Here is a 15186-nt window from a genome sequence, read left to right as displayed (position 1 = left end):
CAACTTAGATCGGGATCCCCATTTGGGACCGGGACTGTGTCTTGCTCGATTACCTTGCATCTCCCACAGTGCTCAGTTCAGTGCCTGGCACATAGCAAGCATTTAACGAATACTGCGATTATTACTATTCCAGAGGGGGCCCACAGTCTGCCGGAAGGTGGCCCACGTCTGGGGTCTCCTGGCCCCCCCAGCGACCGGGCTCTAATGAGCTCTCTTGAATCGGTAGATCTTCCGCTCGGCCCAGCACAGCTCAGTGACAATTAACCAATCCCCTCACCACCTCGCCCCACGTCAAGCCCCTTCGCTCTCCCTCTGTCTGCTATTCCAGGCCCTCAGAGCTCCGCTCAGGGACTCCCCAGCTCCGGAAACTTCCAGCTCCAGGAAGAAATGGCGATTTCAGCGATGGGGACGGTGGTGGTTTTTCAGGCTGGAGGTGGAAAACCCTTCAGATGTTGGCATGCGTGGGATGGTTGGACCCAAAGAGTGGTTTAGTGGTTAGAACTGGGGACTGGGAGTCAGAAGGACCCGGTTTTCGATTCCTGATCCTGCCATATGTCTGCTGTGTGACCTTGGGCAAATCACTTCACTTCTCAGTGCCTCAGTTACCTCATTTGTAAAATGGGGATTGAGTGTGAGCTCCATGTGGGACAGGGACTGTGTCCAACCTGATTAACTTCTATCTATCCCAGTGCTTATTATTAATATTAATAATCATTATTATCAACCAGTCATCTAGTCCATCCCCCAATCTCCATGTCCCAAACAAATCCCCCCAGAGAGAGCTGACTCTCCTTTCCTTACCCGAGCTTCTGAGGCTTTCCAGGGGCCGGAGGGAGAGAGAGGGAAAGAGGGAGAGAGAAAGAAAAGAGTTGTTCTTCAAAGTAACTTCCAGAGACTCTCTCGGAACCTCTCCCAGGTTAGGGAAAAATCTATTGAATATATAATCCCCCTTTGATTTTTCCACTGCGCTTTCATTATCATGATCTCATTTTCCTTTGGACAGGGAATGCGACTATTTATTGTTATATTGTCCTCTTCCAAGCAGTTAGTACAGTGCTCTGCACGTTGTAAGCGCTCAATAAATATGATTGAGCAAATGAATAATGAATCCTTCTGACATCCTCTGTTTCCTTCTTCTTCACCTATGCACTTGAGTCTGAGCTCTTTAAGGACTTGGATATTTTTAAATTTGAGCTCTCCTGAGGAAGCGAGACTATGTTTAATTCACAATTGGGTATTTTTTTCCAGTGCACATAGTAAATGCTTAATAAATGCTATTGCTACTTCCCTCTCCACCCCACAGCACTTACGTTAATGTCCTTATAATAAGTATGGTATTTGTTAAGCACTCAAGTGCAAAGCACTGTTCTAAATGCTGGGGTAGGTACAAGGTTTTCAGGGTGGACAGAGTCTCTGTCCTGCATGGGGCTTGCAGCCTAGGTATTTATACTCTGCCATTTCCCCTATCTTCACTTTATTTTCCCTGTCCGTTTCCCCCTCTAGTCTGTAAACTCCTTGTGGGAAGGGATCGAGTCCGAGAGAAGCAGCGTGACTTTGTGGATGGACTACGGGCCTGGGAGTCAGAAGGTCCTGGGTTCTAATCCCGGCTCTGCCACATGGTCTGCTGTTGGTGTAGCAGATAGAGCACAGGCCTGGGAGTCAGCAGGTCCTGGGTTCTAATCCTGGTTCCGCCACTTGTCCGCTGTGTGACCTTGGGCAAATCCCTTTACTTCTCTGGGTCTCAGTTACCTCATCGGTAAAATGGGGATTGAGACTGTGAGCCCTATGTGGGCCATGGACTGTGTCCACTTATATCCGGGCTAGACTACTGTGTCGGCCTTCTCTCTGACCTCCCTTCCTCCTCTCTCGCCCCGCTCCGGTCTATTCTTCACTCCGCTGCCCGGCTCATCTTCCTGCAGAAACGATCCGGGCAGGTCACTCCCCTTCTTAAACAACTCCAGTGGTTGCCTATCGACCTCCTCTCCAAACAAAAACTCCTCACTCTAGACTTCGAGGCTCTCCGTCACCTCGCCCCTTCCTACCTCTCCTCCCTTCTCTCTTTCTACCACCCACCCCGCACGCTCCGCTCCTCGGCCGCCCACCTCCTCGCCGTCCCTCGGTCTCGCCCGTCCCGCCGTCGACCCCCGGGTCGCGTCCTCCCGCGGTCCCAGAACGCCCTCCCTCCTCACCTCCGCCAAACCGATTCTCTTCCCCTCTTCAAAACCCTACTTAAAACTCACCTCCTCCAAGAGGCCTTCCCAGACTGAGCTCCCCTTCTCCCTCTACTCCCTCTACCGTCCCCCCTTCACCTTTCCGCAGCTTAACCCTCTTTTCCCCCCATTTCCCTCTGCTCCTCCCCCTCTACCTTCCCCTTCCCATGGCACCGTACTCGTCTGCTCGACTGTATATGTTTTCATCACCCTATTTTGTTAATGAAATGTACATCACCTCGATTCTATTTAGTTGCCATTGTTTTTACGAGAGGTTCTTCCCCTCGACTCTATTTATCGCCGTCGTTCTCATCTGGCCGTCTCCCCCGATTAGACCGTAAGCCCGTCAAAGGGCAGGGACCGTCTCTATCTGTTGCCGACTTGTTCATTCCAAGCGCTTAGTCCCGTGCTCTGCACATAGTAAGCGCTCAATAAATACTATTGATTGAATGAATGAATGCTTGCAGCCACTCCAGCATTTAGTACAATGCCTGGCATATAGTAAGTGATCAATAAATACCATGCAATTATTATTATTATTATGTGACTTCGCTTCTCTGAACCTCAGTTACCTCATCAGTAAAATGGGGATTAACAATGTGAGCCCCACGTGAGATAGGGATTGTGTTCAACCCAATTAGCTTGTATTCACCCCAGGGCTTGGCTTATAGTAAGCACTTAACAAATACCTCAATTATTATTACTATTATTATTGTCTAGCAACTTTATTGTTCTGTACCTTCCCTAGAGTTTGTGCTCTGAACCCAATAAGGACTCAATAAATAGCACTGACTAACGACTGACTGACTGACAAAGAGCCAGGGCTTGAACTGAGGTGACCTGGCCCTCAGCCCTCCGGACTGGACCCTATTCCCGATCCCGGTCTCTCCTGGGTAGCGGGGACAGCTCCCCAGACTGGGAAGACTGGGACATCACGGGAGGGCCGGTGGGGGTCTTCAGCAGCAGGTGGAGAGGGGCTGACTGGAGGGACCCCTGGGAGTGAGGGTCTCTTGCCGGGTGGGAGACATTGGGCGGGAGCTGGCGATGTTACCGTCACCGATGACGGAGGCTCCGGCAGCCCTGGGCCCCAGGGCGGAGACTTGCCATTGACTCCTGGGGGCTGCTGAGGATCCCCTCAGGAGAGGAGGCTATAAAGCCTGGCTTCCTCTAGTGTTGGGGTTCATTCTGGGACACCATGTAGGGCTCATGGTCTCCTGCTCCATCTGGTCAGAACACCATCTCCTCTGGACTCTGGACCGGGTGAGTTCAGAGTGGAGTAGGTGTAATCTCTCCGTCTGCCTGCCTCTGGCCTTTTTCTCTGCCCTTTCTTGCTCTTTGTCTCTCCATCTCTGTGTTTTTTCTCTCCCAAGTTCTCTCTGCCTCCATCCCTCCTTCAGTTCTTTCTCTTCCTTTCTTTTTCTGACTCTGTTTCCATCTTGTATTCTGCTTCCTTGCTTTCCTCTCCATCTCTCGCCATTTCTCTCCCTGTTCCTTGGTCCCCATCTTTCAGCCTCTCCCAAGTTCTCTTTCCATCTCTTTGAGAAGCAGCGTGGCCTTGTGGAAAGAGCAAGGACCTGGGAGTCAGAGCAGCTGGGGTCTAATCCTGGCTTCACCATTTACCTCTTTTGGGGCCTTGGGCAAGTTACTTAACTTCTCTGTGCCTCAGTTTCCTCATCTGTAAAATGGGGATTAAATCCTATTCCCTCCTACTTAGGTTATGAGCCCCATATGGACAAGGACTGTGTCCAAACTGATGATCTTGTATCTACCCTATCGCTTAGTTCAGTGCTTGGCACATAGTAAGGACTTAGCAAATATTATTATTATTATTGCTAGTTGACCAACTTCTTTTTCAATAGACGCCTCCAACTCTCTGTCTCTATTCTGCCCCACCAGATTTCTTTTCTGTCTTCCTAGGTTTCTGATTGTTTCTGGGCCAATGTCCCCTTCACTCTCTTGATCTTTAATTCTGTCTTTGTCTCTTTTTCTCTTGGATTCCATCTTTCTAAGACCTTGTTTCCAAGTATCAGCCTCTCTCCTTATCGCTCTGTGTGTCCATCTTTCTCTGCCTCTCAGCGGCTTCCTTTTTCTCTCCATCTTTATCTCTGCATCTGTGTCTCCGCCTCAGTCTCTATGATTCTTTAATCCCTTCTCCTCTCTTCCTTTCTCTCCCTCCATCTTGTTTCTCCTCTTTCTCATCCTCCAGGTCTCTCTGGCCCTAATTCCATCAGTCTCTTTCTATATTCCTGTCCTGGTTTCCATCTCCTTACCATTAACTTTAAGATTCTCTTATTTTTTAAGGTATTTGCTAAGTGCTTATTATGTGCTAAGCACTGTACTAAGAGCTGGGGTAATCAGGTTGGACACAGTCCAGGACCCACATGGGATTGGTTCACAGTTTTAATCCCCATTTTACAGATGAGGTAACCGAGGCTCAGAGAAGTGAAGTGATTTGCCCAAGGTCACTCAGCAGACAAGTAGCGGAGACGGGATTAGAACCCACGTCTTCTGACTCCCAAGCCCGGGCTCTTGCCACTAAACCACTGCTTCTGACTTCCAGGTCGGTGCTTTATCTACCAGGCAATGCTGCTTCTCAGTCAGCTTCCCCCTCCTACCTTAACATAGAGAAGCGGCGTGGCGTAGTGGAAAGAGCATGGGTTTGGGAATCAGAGGACGTGGGTTCATTCATTCATTCATTCAGTCGTATTTATTGAGCGCTTACTGTGTGCAGAGCACTGTACTAAGCGCTTGAAATGTACAATTCGGCAACAGAGACAATCCCTGCCCAACAACCGGCTCGCAGGCTAAGAGGGGGAGTCTAAAAGGGTTCTAATCCCTGCTTCACCACTTGTCTGCTAGGTGACCTTGGGCAAGACACTTTTTCACCTCTCTGTGCCTCATTACCTCTCCTGTAAAGTGGGGATTGAAGGCTGTGAGCTCGTATCCACCCCAGCGCTTAGAACAGTGCTTGGCACATAGTAAACGCTCAACAAATACTATAATGATGATTATTATTATTACTGGGACTGTGTCCAACCCGATTTGCTCATATCCATTCCAGCGCTTAAGTGCAGTTAAGCACATAGTAAGTGCTTTACAAGTACCGCAATTATTATCATTATATAGTCTAGAGGACAAGCCTACAGTCTATAGGACTACAATAATAATACGATTGACTGAATGCTTTATTCTCTCCGTCCAGTTATCGGTCAGCGTCACATGAGGAGATTGAGGCTCGGAGAGGCCCAGCAGCCGGCCCACGATCTCACAGCCGGGAATTCCAGGATCGGAGCCAGAGCCCAGTGCCCCCCCCCGGGCCGCCCATTCCGTACAGCTTCAAACTGTCCCTATCGGTTCTGCCCTGTGGCAGGACTGAGCCTGCAGGTAAGGCTCCTCTCCCGAAGGGTTTGGGTAACAGTTTGGTTGATGATTGGAGACTTCTGCCATCCTCTGGCTTCCTTGGACTGGACAGATTCTCCCCATGTCCCGCTCCGGCCCTTCCACCGTCTTGCTCCCACTTCCTTCCCACTCCACCAGCCCCCACTCCAGCTCAGCTATATGGGGATGGAAATTCTGCTTCCTCCCTCAGTTACTGGTATCTCACCTCTTCTGCCTCCCCATTGCAACCAAGAAGTTCTTCCTGCTTCCACTCTGCCATGCCCAAAGTGGCGATGTCATCCTCCCCTCACCACCGTCATCCTCCTGCCTTTGGAAATGCATTGTACTCTCCAAAGCACTTAGCACAGTGCTCTGCACACATTTATTTATTTGTATAGATGTATCTGCCCTCCTCTAGACTGTAAGTTCTTTGTGGGCAGGGAATATGTCCATTTATTGCTGTATTGCACTCTCCTGAGTGCTTAGTACAGTGCTCCGCACTCAATTAGCAATCAATAAATATGATTGAATGAATGAAGTGCTCAATAAATTCCACTGGTTGATTCTACAAAATTCTTTCCAACTGGTGTTAGCTGCCTCCCTTCTGACTCAACCTCAGACCTCTTCAGGTCCTTTAGAGAAGGAGCGTGGCTCAGTGGCAAGAGCCCGGGCTTGGGAATCAGAAGTCATGAGTTCTAATCCCGGCTCCGCCACTTGTCAGCTGTGTGACTTTGGGCAAGTCACTTAACTTCTCTGTGCCTCAGTTACCTCATCTGTAAAATGGGGATTAAAAGTGTGAGCCCCATGTGGGACAACCCGATTACCTTGTATCACCCCAGTGCTTAGAACAGTGCTTGACACATAGTAAGTGCTTAACGAATGCCATTATTATTATTATTATTATTGTTATTTATCAGACTTCCCCACCCCTCCTTCTCCAGATCAGCCCGAGATCCTGGAATTTCCTGATGCCCAAGGTTACTCCATACACAGACTCTGAGACGAGGAGACAGACAGACAGAAACAGAGAAGCAGGATGGCCTAGAAAGAGCATGGACCTGAGAGTCAGGGGACCTCGATTCTAATCCTGGCTCTGCTGTGTGATCTTGGTCAACTCACTTAACTTCTCTGTGCCTCAGTTCATCTGCAAAATGGGAATGCAATACCCGTTCTCTCTCCTATTTAGACCATTAACCTCGTGTGGGACCTGATTATCTTGTATCTACTCTACTCTTAGTAAAGTGTTCTGGTTTAACAAGTATCAGAATTATTATTATTATTATTATGTGGAGATACTTCAGGTTCAGGTAACCTCCAAACCTAGAGAAGAGAGTGCAGCTCTCTCTGGACACCTTGACAAAGAGGCTTTGAATAGGATCTAGTGGTGACAGGCTCTAACTTCAGAGAGAGCTGGAGAAACAATTCAGCCAGCCACAGAATCTCAAGCAGGATTTTGGAGAGGAGATATCAACTAAGGCAGCTGCTTCTCTTGATCTCTTGATGTGATCATTACAGGAATTGTTAGGCTCGAAAGGTAGGGGGAAACCTTGGAAGGAGTAAATACAGGACGATTCTTTAAAGATCCTAAGGAAAGGGAGGAAAGAAATGAGCGAGACAAAGAAAATGAACTTTAGGAAAGCAAAGTACAAAATTCTGGGGTGCGGGTTCTAATTCTGGATCTACTACTTGTCTTTTGTGTCACTTTGGACAAGTCACTTAACTTCTTTCTTTCTAATAATAATAATAATAATGTTGGTATTTGTTAAGCGCTTACTATGTGCCGAGCACTGTTCTAAGCGCTGGGGTAGACAAAGGGGAATCAGGTTGTCCCACGTGGGGCTCACAGTCTTCATCCCCATTTTACAGATGAGGTAACTGAGGCACAGAGAAGTTAAGTGACTTGCCCAAAGTCACACAGCTGACAAGTGGCCGAGCTGGGATTCGAACCCATGACCTCTGACTCCAAAGCCCAGACTCTTTCCATTGAGCCACGTTTTTCAGTGAACTCATCTGTAAAATGGGGATTAAGACTGTGAGCCCCATGTGGGACAGGGACTCTGTCCAACCCGATTTGCTTGTATCCTCCCCAGAGTTTAGTACAGTGTCTGACGTACAGTAAGTGCTTAACAAATACCACAATTACAAGCAAATTGGGTTGGACACAATCCCTGTCCTACATGAGGTTCACAGTTTTAATCCCCATTTTACAGATGGGGTAACTGAGGCACAGAGAAGTTAAGTGACTTGCCCAAGGACACACACGGCAGACAACCGGCAGAGCAGGGATTAGAACCCAGGTCCTTTGGATTTCCAGGTCTGTGCTCTACCCACTAGGCCACATGTTGAGAAGTTCATGTTCTTGGAGGAACGTTCTCTAATTCCCAAAGTGCATTCTAGCCAAAAAACCATAATGAAAACAGGCGTTTTGGTCAGAATCGGGCACTCAACGATATTTATCTAGCCCTTACTCTTTAAACATAGTTTAAGTGTATGGGGATATTGAAATCAAAAGTACAAGTGGACTCCAGAGTGGTGGGATTATTGAAATCGGCAGGCGTGTTCCCTTATGGCACTTAAAGAATTGGGGGATGGTATGAGGGCTTCTGGGCTTGAGTCAGAGAGAATCTAGGGGGGTGGGGAAGGGGAGAGATGGAAAACTTCATCCCTGCAGTTCCCATGCAGTGTGTTTACTGCAGAATAATGAGAAGTACTCACCTCTGATCCGGGCAGCAGAGCGACGTTAGGACTGGAGAGGGGAGAGAAGGGAGGCAGGGACATCTGCAAGGAGGATGATACAGTAATCATCGCAGGGTAGGAAAAGTGACTGGATATATGTGGTAACAGTTTGGTTGGAGAGGAAAGGGCAGATGGATTGAATATGTGGTTTGAAGAAGAGAGAGGAGTTAAGGATAACACCAAGGTTACAGGCTTATGAGACAGGAAGGTTGCTGGTGCCTTCTACAGTGATGGGAAAGTCAGAGGATGGACAGGATTTGGGTGAGAAGACCTGTTAAGTTTGAGGTGATGGTGGGGCATCCAAATAGAGATGTTTTGAAGGCAGGAGGAAACGTGAGACTGCAGAGAGGGAGAGAGATCAGGGCCGGAGATGGAGATTTGGAAATCATCTCCATAAAGGTGGTAGATGAAGCCATGTGAATGAGTTGTCCGAGAGAGTGGGTGTAGATGGAGAATAGAAAGGGACCTAGAACTGAACCTCCAGGGACACCCACAGTGAGCAGGTGGGAGGCAGAAGAGGACCCCTCCAAAGAGACTGAAAATGAGTGACTAGAGAGATGGGAGGAGAACCGGGAAGCCGTGTCAGTGAGGCCGAGGTTGGATAATGTTTCCAGGAGAAGGGAGTGGTTGACAGTGTCAAAGGCAGGTGAGATGTCGAGGAGGATGGAGTAGAGGCTGCTGGATTTGGAGATTATTGGTGACCTCTGAGAGGATGGTTTCTGTAGAGTGAAGGGGGTGGAAGCCAGCTTGAAGGGGTTCAAAGAGAGAATTAGAGGAGAGGAACTTGAGACAGCGGGTGCAGACAATTCACGCAAGTAGTTTGGAGAGGAATGGTAAGAGGGAGATGGGGCGATAACTGGAGAGAGCCGTGGGGTCCAGGGAGGGTTTTTTTTTAGGATCGGGGAGATATGAGCATATTTGAAAGCAGTGAGGAAGAAGCCATTGGAGAGCAAACAGTTGAAGATGATGATGATGTTGGTATTTGTTAAGCGTGTACTATGTGCAGAGCACTGTTCTAAGCGCTGGGGGAGATACAGATGAGGGAACTGAGGCACAGAGGAGTTGTGACTTGCCCACAGTCACACAGCTGACAAGTGGCAGAGGCAGGATTCGAACCCATGACCTCTGACTCCCAAGCCCGGGCTCTTTCCACTGAGCCACGCTGCTTCTCTATGGCAGTTAAGGAGGGAAAGAAAGAGGGACCAAGTGTTCTGATAAGGTGCGAAGGATTGGGGTCGGATGGGCAGGTGGAAGGGGTGGATTTTGAGAAAAGGCAGGAGATCTCTTGAGATGCTGCTGGGAAAGATCTGGAGAGGGCAATGGGCTTGGCTTGTCAATGAGGGGATGGAGAAGTAATTTTGCCAGGCAGAGGAGAGGGCAGGGTTTAAAGCACATAAGGCTAAACTTGAAATGGATAGGGTCAGGCTGGTATCTAGATTTCCGTGAGCAGCACTCTGCGGCTTGTGCACGAGAGCAACGGAGGCAGACTGGTTGTGATCGTGTCAACCGACTCTACTGTACTCTCACAAGTGCTTAATACAGTGCTCTGCGAAACAGGAAGGGCTCACTGAATACCCCTGATGGAATTATTCAGTGAGCCGAAGCAACTATTGCCATTTCGATTTCTGACCTTATATGATTGAATGCTTTTTTCCCCAAGATTTTTATATCACTACTTGTCAGGCGTTGAAATCCCCCAGAATAATACCAATCCAACTGTCATCCAACTCTAAGATCAATTAACTCTTAATTTTGTAGTTGTCCTTTGGGTTAAAGATAGCATTATGGATTCTGAGATATTATCTATTTGCTATTTGCCATTTTAATTATTTAAAGTGCCTACCACTATTATCCATCCTGCCTCCTTTTTTTAGTCATACTTGTTAAGTGCTTACTATTTGCCAGGCACTGTTCCAAGCACTGGGGTGGACGTAGGTATCTCTGTTTCTCGGTATCTTGCCTCTTGGTTTCATGATCTTTCCAAAGTCTAAACGATACACTCCATTTCACTGACCTACATTTTTCTCTTGCCTTCCCCCCGAAAGACAAGTCACGGTTCTCCAGTGAACCCGGTTTGGTTGAGGCAGTTCATCTTGATTAATGCTTCCCTATGGATGGGGCCCCTCTCAGTATTGTACACGGAGAGTTTCCAGTCCTCTACCAGTCTCGGCTACAGGAGGGAGAGTCAAACAGGGGCCTTCCCATTGCAGTCCTAGCTTGGGAAGTGGCTAGCGCGTGGAAGGGAATCTGCTACAAGTCAAAACTCCCCCGTGCTGGCCAGCAGCCGCATGGGAGAGAGTCGAGGGCGGAGACTCAGATTTACTGCGTGGAAGAAGGCAAATTTTTCATATTTTCCATATTTTTCGTATTTTAATAGTCCATGTTTTTACCAAGGAAACTCTATGGATACATTACCAGAACGATTGCCGATGGAAGTGAGGTGTTCCAGGAGAGGTGTGTCCATGGAGTCTCTATGGGTCGGAGACGACCCGACAGCATAAGACAAGACGTGGGTGGGGAGCAGGGGCATCCCTAAACAGGAGCTGCTCAGAGCTACATGGTGCTGTCAGATGATAATGCTGCCTCTTAAGCAACCAAGACCCAATATCCTGGGTGGTCTATTTGAATAGGATTTTTAGGGTCTTTTTTTTAAAAAAGATATTTGTTAAAGACTTACTGTGTCCTAGTTGCTGTGGTAGATAGAAGATAATCAGGTTGGACACAGTCTTTTTCTCACACAGGACTTAGTCTTAATCACCATTTTACAGATGAGGTAACTGAGGCACAGAGAAATTAAGGGACTTGCCCCAGGTCACACATAACAGACAAGTGGCAGAGTGGGGATTAGAACCCAGGTGATGATGATGATGATCATGGCATTTGTTAAGTGCTTACCATGTGCAAAGCACTGTTCTAAGCGCTGGAGAGGATACGAAGTGATCAGGTTGTGCCACATGGGGCTCACAGTCTGAATCCCCATTTTACAGATGAGGTAACTGAGGCCCAGAGAAGTGAAGTGACTTGCCCAAAGTCACACAGCTGATAAATAGCAGAGCTGGGATTAGAAACCTATGACCTCTGACTCCCAAGCCCGTGCTCTTTCCACTGAGCCACGCTGCTTCTCTTTAGTTTGGCCTCTTTGACCATCAGTAGGATGGGCTCTCAGATTGTTTTCCCAGGAGTGATGCGCTGAGCCATCCGTATTTCCTAGACCAATCTTCATTTGGCCCAATGGCCCGGAGAGCGAGATGACCGGTCGAAAGGGATGTTCGGGGAGCAAGGGGGTGGGCTGTGGAAGAGAATATCTCAGTCAGTCGATCAAGAATGGTATTTATTGAGCCCTTACTGTGTGCAGAGCGTTGCACTAAGCTTGGGAAAGAACAATCCCACAGAGTTGATAGACACGATCCCTGCCCGCTGAAAGCTTCAATCTAGAGAAGGAGGCATAAATTACAGACAGGAGAAAGGACAGAGTGCAAGTGGCTGAGGGCGGGCGCTGGGTTCTTCTTTGTTTTCTTCAGTTGCCATGGAATGTACCTTAGGCAAGGAGGACTGGATAAATGAGGTTGAGGTCTCTGAATCAGGGGCTAAGATTGTTCACACACCTGCCCCGGATAATGAACCTGTTATCATTTGGTGGGTAGTTTGGTCATCAGAACCATAGGGGATCTTGGGAAGATGAGGATGCTAACATGCACCATCCACTTCAGAAGTCAGGTAGTTTCTTGTTGGTTCTGAACCTGTAAGGCAAGCCTGCCACCGTTGCTTAATAATATTGTTCCAAAGTCAAGTTCTTCCTCTTCATCTTCAGAATTCTCATTCATCCCACATAGTTAATCTGTGATCAAATCCCATCTGTTCTTAGCATCATCTCTAAAATCCACCCCTTCTTCTCCACTCAAATTTCTACCACTCTGATCCAAGGACCTATCTTATCTGGCTCTAACTACTGCATCGGCCTCCCTGCTGACCCCCCTGCCTCCCGTCTCTCCCCTCTCCGGTCCATACTTCACTCAGTTGCCCATATCATTCTTCTGAAAAATGGTTCAGTCCACGTCTCCCCACTCCTCAAAAATCCCTCAACCATCTCCCTATCGAACAGAAACTCCTTAGCACTGGCTTTAAGATGCTTAATCAGTTCTCCTCTTCCTACCTTACCTGGCTGATAATAATAATAATGATGGTATTTGTTAGGCACTTACTATATGCCAGGCACTGTACTAAGCGCTGGGGTGGGTACAAGCAAATTGGGTTGAACACAGTCCCTGTCCCCTATGAGGCTCACAGTCTCAATCCCCATTTTACAGATGAGGTCACTGAGGTAAAGAGAAGTGAAGTGACTTGCCCAAGGTCACATAGCAGACAAGTGGCGGAGCTGGGAGTAGAACCCAGGTCCCTCTGATTCCCAGGCACGTGCTCTATCCAATAAGCCACACTGCTAAACGTTTAACAAACTCCCCGCAAAAAAATCCTGCCTGTGTGTTTAACCTGATTAGCTTGTATCTTCCCCAGTGCTTAGTAGAGTGCCTGGCACATAGTAAGCACTTAACAAATGCCATAAATAAAAAAGTCCTGCTTGAATCAATCCATCAGCAGTATTTACTGAGTCCCTCCCATTCCCTTTTCCTCTACGACTGTCATGGCTCTTCTCTTCCTCTCCAGAGGCAGAAAATGATGCAGGATTCCAAATGGGGAAACCAATCCGTTGTGAGCGAATTCATCCTAATGGGCTTCGCCACCACCTCCACGACGGCCCCTCTGCTCTTCTTCTTCTTCCTGGTCATTTACCTGTTGATCCTCCTGGGCAACGGCCTCCTCATCACCCTGGTCCAGCTGGACCAGCGCCTCCATACCCCCATGTACTTTTTCCTCAGCTTCCTGTCCATGCTGGACATCAGCTACACGACCACGACGGTGCCCCAGATGCTAGCCCACCTGCTCAGCCAGAAGCGGTCCATCTCCTTCGCCAGCTGCGTGGCTCAGATGTACATCTTCCTGCTGTTCGGCGTCACGGAGTCCTGGCTCTTCTCCATCATGTCGGTCGACAGGTACTTCGCCATCTGCCACCCTCTCAGGTACAAGGTCATCATGAGCCGGTGGACGTGCCTACTCCTGGCCGGCATCTGCGGGACTTACGGCGTGGTGGGCAGCCTGGTCTACACTTACTTCGCCATGCGCCTCCCCTACTGCGGTCCCAACGGGATCAACCATTTCTTCTGCGAGGTCCCCGCCGTCCTCAAGCTGGCCTGTGCCGACACCACCCTCAACGACTGGGTGGACTTCATCGTGGGCTTCAACGTCATCGTGGTCCCGCAGTCCCTCATCCTGGTCATCTACGTCAACATCTTCGTCGCCATCTTGCGGATCCGCTCGGCCCAGGGCCGTCTGAAGGCCTTCTCCACCTGCGCCTCGCACATCACCGTGGTCACCATGTTCGGCCTCCCGTGCATCCTCATGTACATGAGGCCCAGCTCTCAGTCCAACCCCGAGGATGACAAGAAGATGGCCATCTTCTACAACATCATCACCGCCTTCCTCAATCCCATCATCTACAGCCTGAGAAACAAGGATGTGAAAAGAGCTTTCCTCAAGGCGATAGGGCGAGGAAGGACCTCTGAGTGAGGCCTCGGGCTGGAAACCCCAGCGAGGCCTAGAAAACAAGATGTTTGGTTGCCAACTCCGCAGCTTCTCCACGGGCAGGAGGTCTTCCACCAAACCCCATCATCTCTCAGGCCACCAATCAATCAATCAGTTGTATTTACTGGGCGCTTACTGTGTGCAGGGCACTGTACTAAGCACTTGGGAGAGTACAACCCTGCCCACGCTGAGCTTACAGTCTAGAGAGAAGGGCAGACAGCGAAAAAATGTTGAACTTCAAACCTCAGGCCTCAGAAACGGGCTCCCAGGACTGGAACATCTCCGGGGAAGGGGATCACCCTGGATCTCTCCTGATCACCCCCGGAGTCACCGGTGATGGGACAAGACAGGACGCCCCGCTTCCCGCATTGAAGCCAGTTAAAAAACTGGGGAAGGATTTCCTGAGACCACACAGCTGACCCCACAGTGCATGTGAGCATTGTGTGAATCACATGTAGAGAAGCAGCGTGGCTCAGTGGAAAGAGCACGGGCTTGGGAGTCAGAGGTCATGAGTTCGAATTCCGGCTCTGCCACCTGTCAGCTGTGTGACTGTGGGCAAGTCACTTAACTTCTCTGTGCCTCAGTTACCTCATCTGTAAAATGGGGATTAACTGTGAGCCTCACGTGGGACAATCTGATTGCGCTGTATCTACCCCGGCACTTAGAACAGTGCTCTGCACGTAGTAAGCGCTTAACAAATACCAACATTACTATGTGAGAACCCGGGGGAAAGGGAGGGAGTAGAGTTGTGAATAAAACAATGCGCCGGAGCCTAGCCACGCCAGCTTACGTTCTTGTGAGCCATGTCTACTCTGGCAAATCGATGCTGCTTGTTGCAATGTAATCAATCTAGAAAGCCCACCTGGATCATACAGGCCTCCAAATCAGATTGTCCTCCATATAGATTTTGGCTCCAATCCTCCGGATAAGTGCCTTAACATCATAGTCCGCCTGAAGTAGTCAGAACAGGACCAGCAACCGACAGACCGGCTGGACAGCCCTCCTGTCCTCCAGTCTGGATGGATTCTCTTCTGTTCCACGGGATCTCCCGCAAGAAATTCCCACTTCCCCCCTCCGCCGGGCCTCCGGCTCCCTGCTAATGGTCCCCGAAGCAATTTGTCTCCAACTCGCTATTCAAACTTCACCCCTAATGGCATGAACCACTTCCTGAAAACAAAGATCCCTACTTCCCTCGGGATTCGCTCCTCAAGTGTTCCCATTTGCA

At 49.0% G+C, this 15186-nt stretch overlaps 1 protein-coding gene across 1 annotated transcript; it reads left to right on the top strand.

Annotated features, from left to right (window-relative positions):
- Positions 1-12998: 12998 nt before the first annotated feature.
- LOC100090844 (olfactory receptor 2A12-like) lies at positions 12999-13946 on the top strand. The gene has a single exon (XM_001519822.3). It carries the CDS (start codon positions 12999-13001, stop codon positions 13944-13946), a length of 948 nt encoding a protein of 315 aa, XP_001519872.2.
- The last annotated feature ends 1240 nt before the right edge of the window (positions 13947-15186 follow it).

Source organism: Ornithorhynchus anatinus, chromosome 5, assembly GCF_004115215.2.
Source record: "Ornithorhynchus anatinus isolate Pmale09 chromosome 5, mOrnAna1.pri.v4, whole genome shotgun sequence".
In the NCBI taxonomy this organism is placed as follows: Eukaryota; Metazoa; Chordata; class Mammalia; order Monotremata; family Ornithorhynchidae; genus Ornithorhynchus; species Ornithorhynchus anatinus.
This window is presented reverse-complemented; position numbering and strand designations above follow the sequence as displayed.

Coding starts and splice junctions, on each gene's coding strand:
- LOC100090844 (XM_001519822.3), top strand. CDS start 12,999: ATGCAGGATTCCAAATGGGGAAACCAATCCGTTGTGAGCGAATTCATC.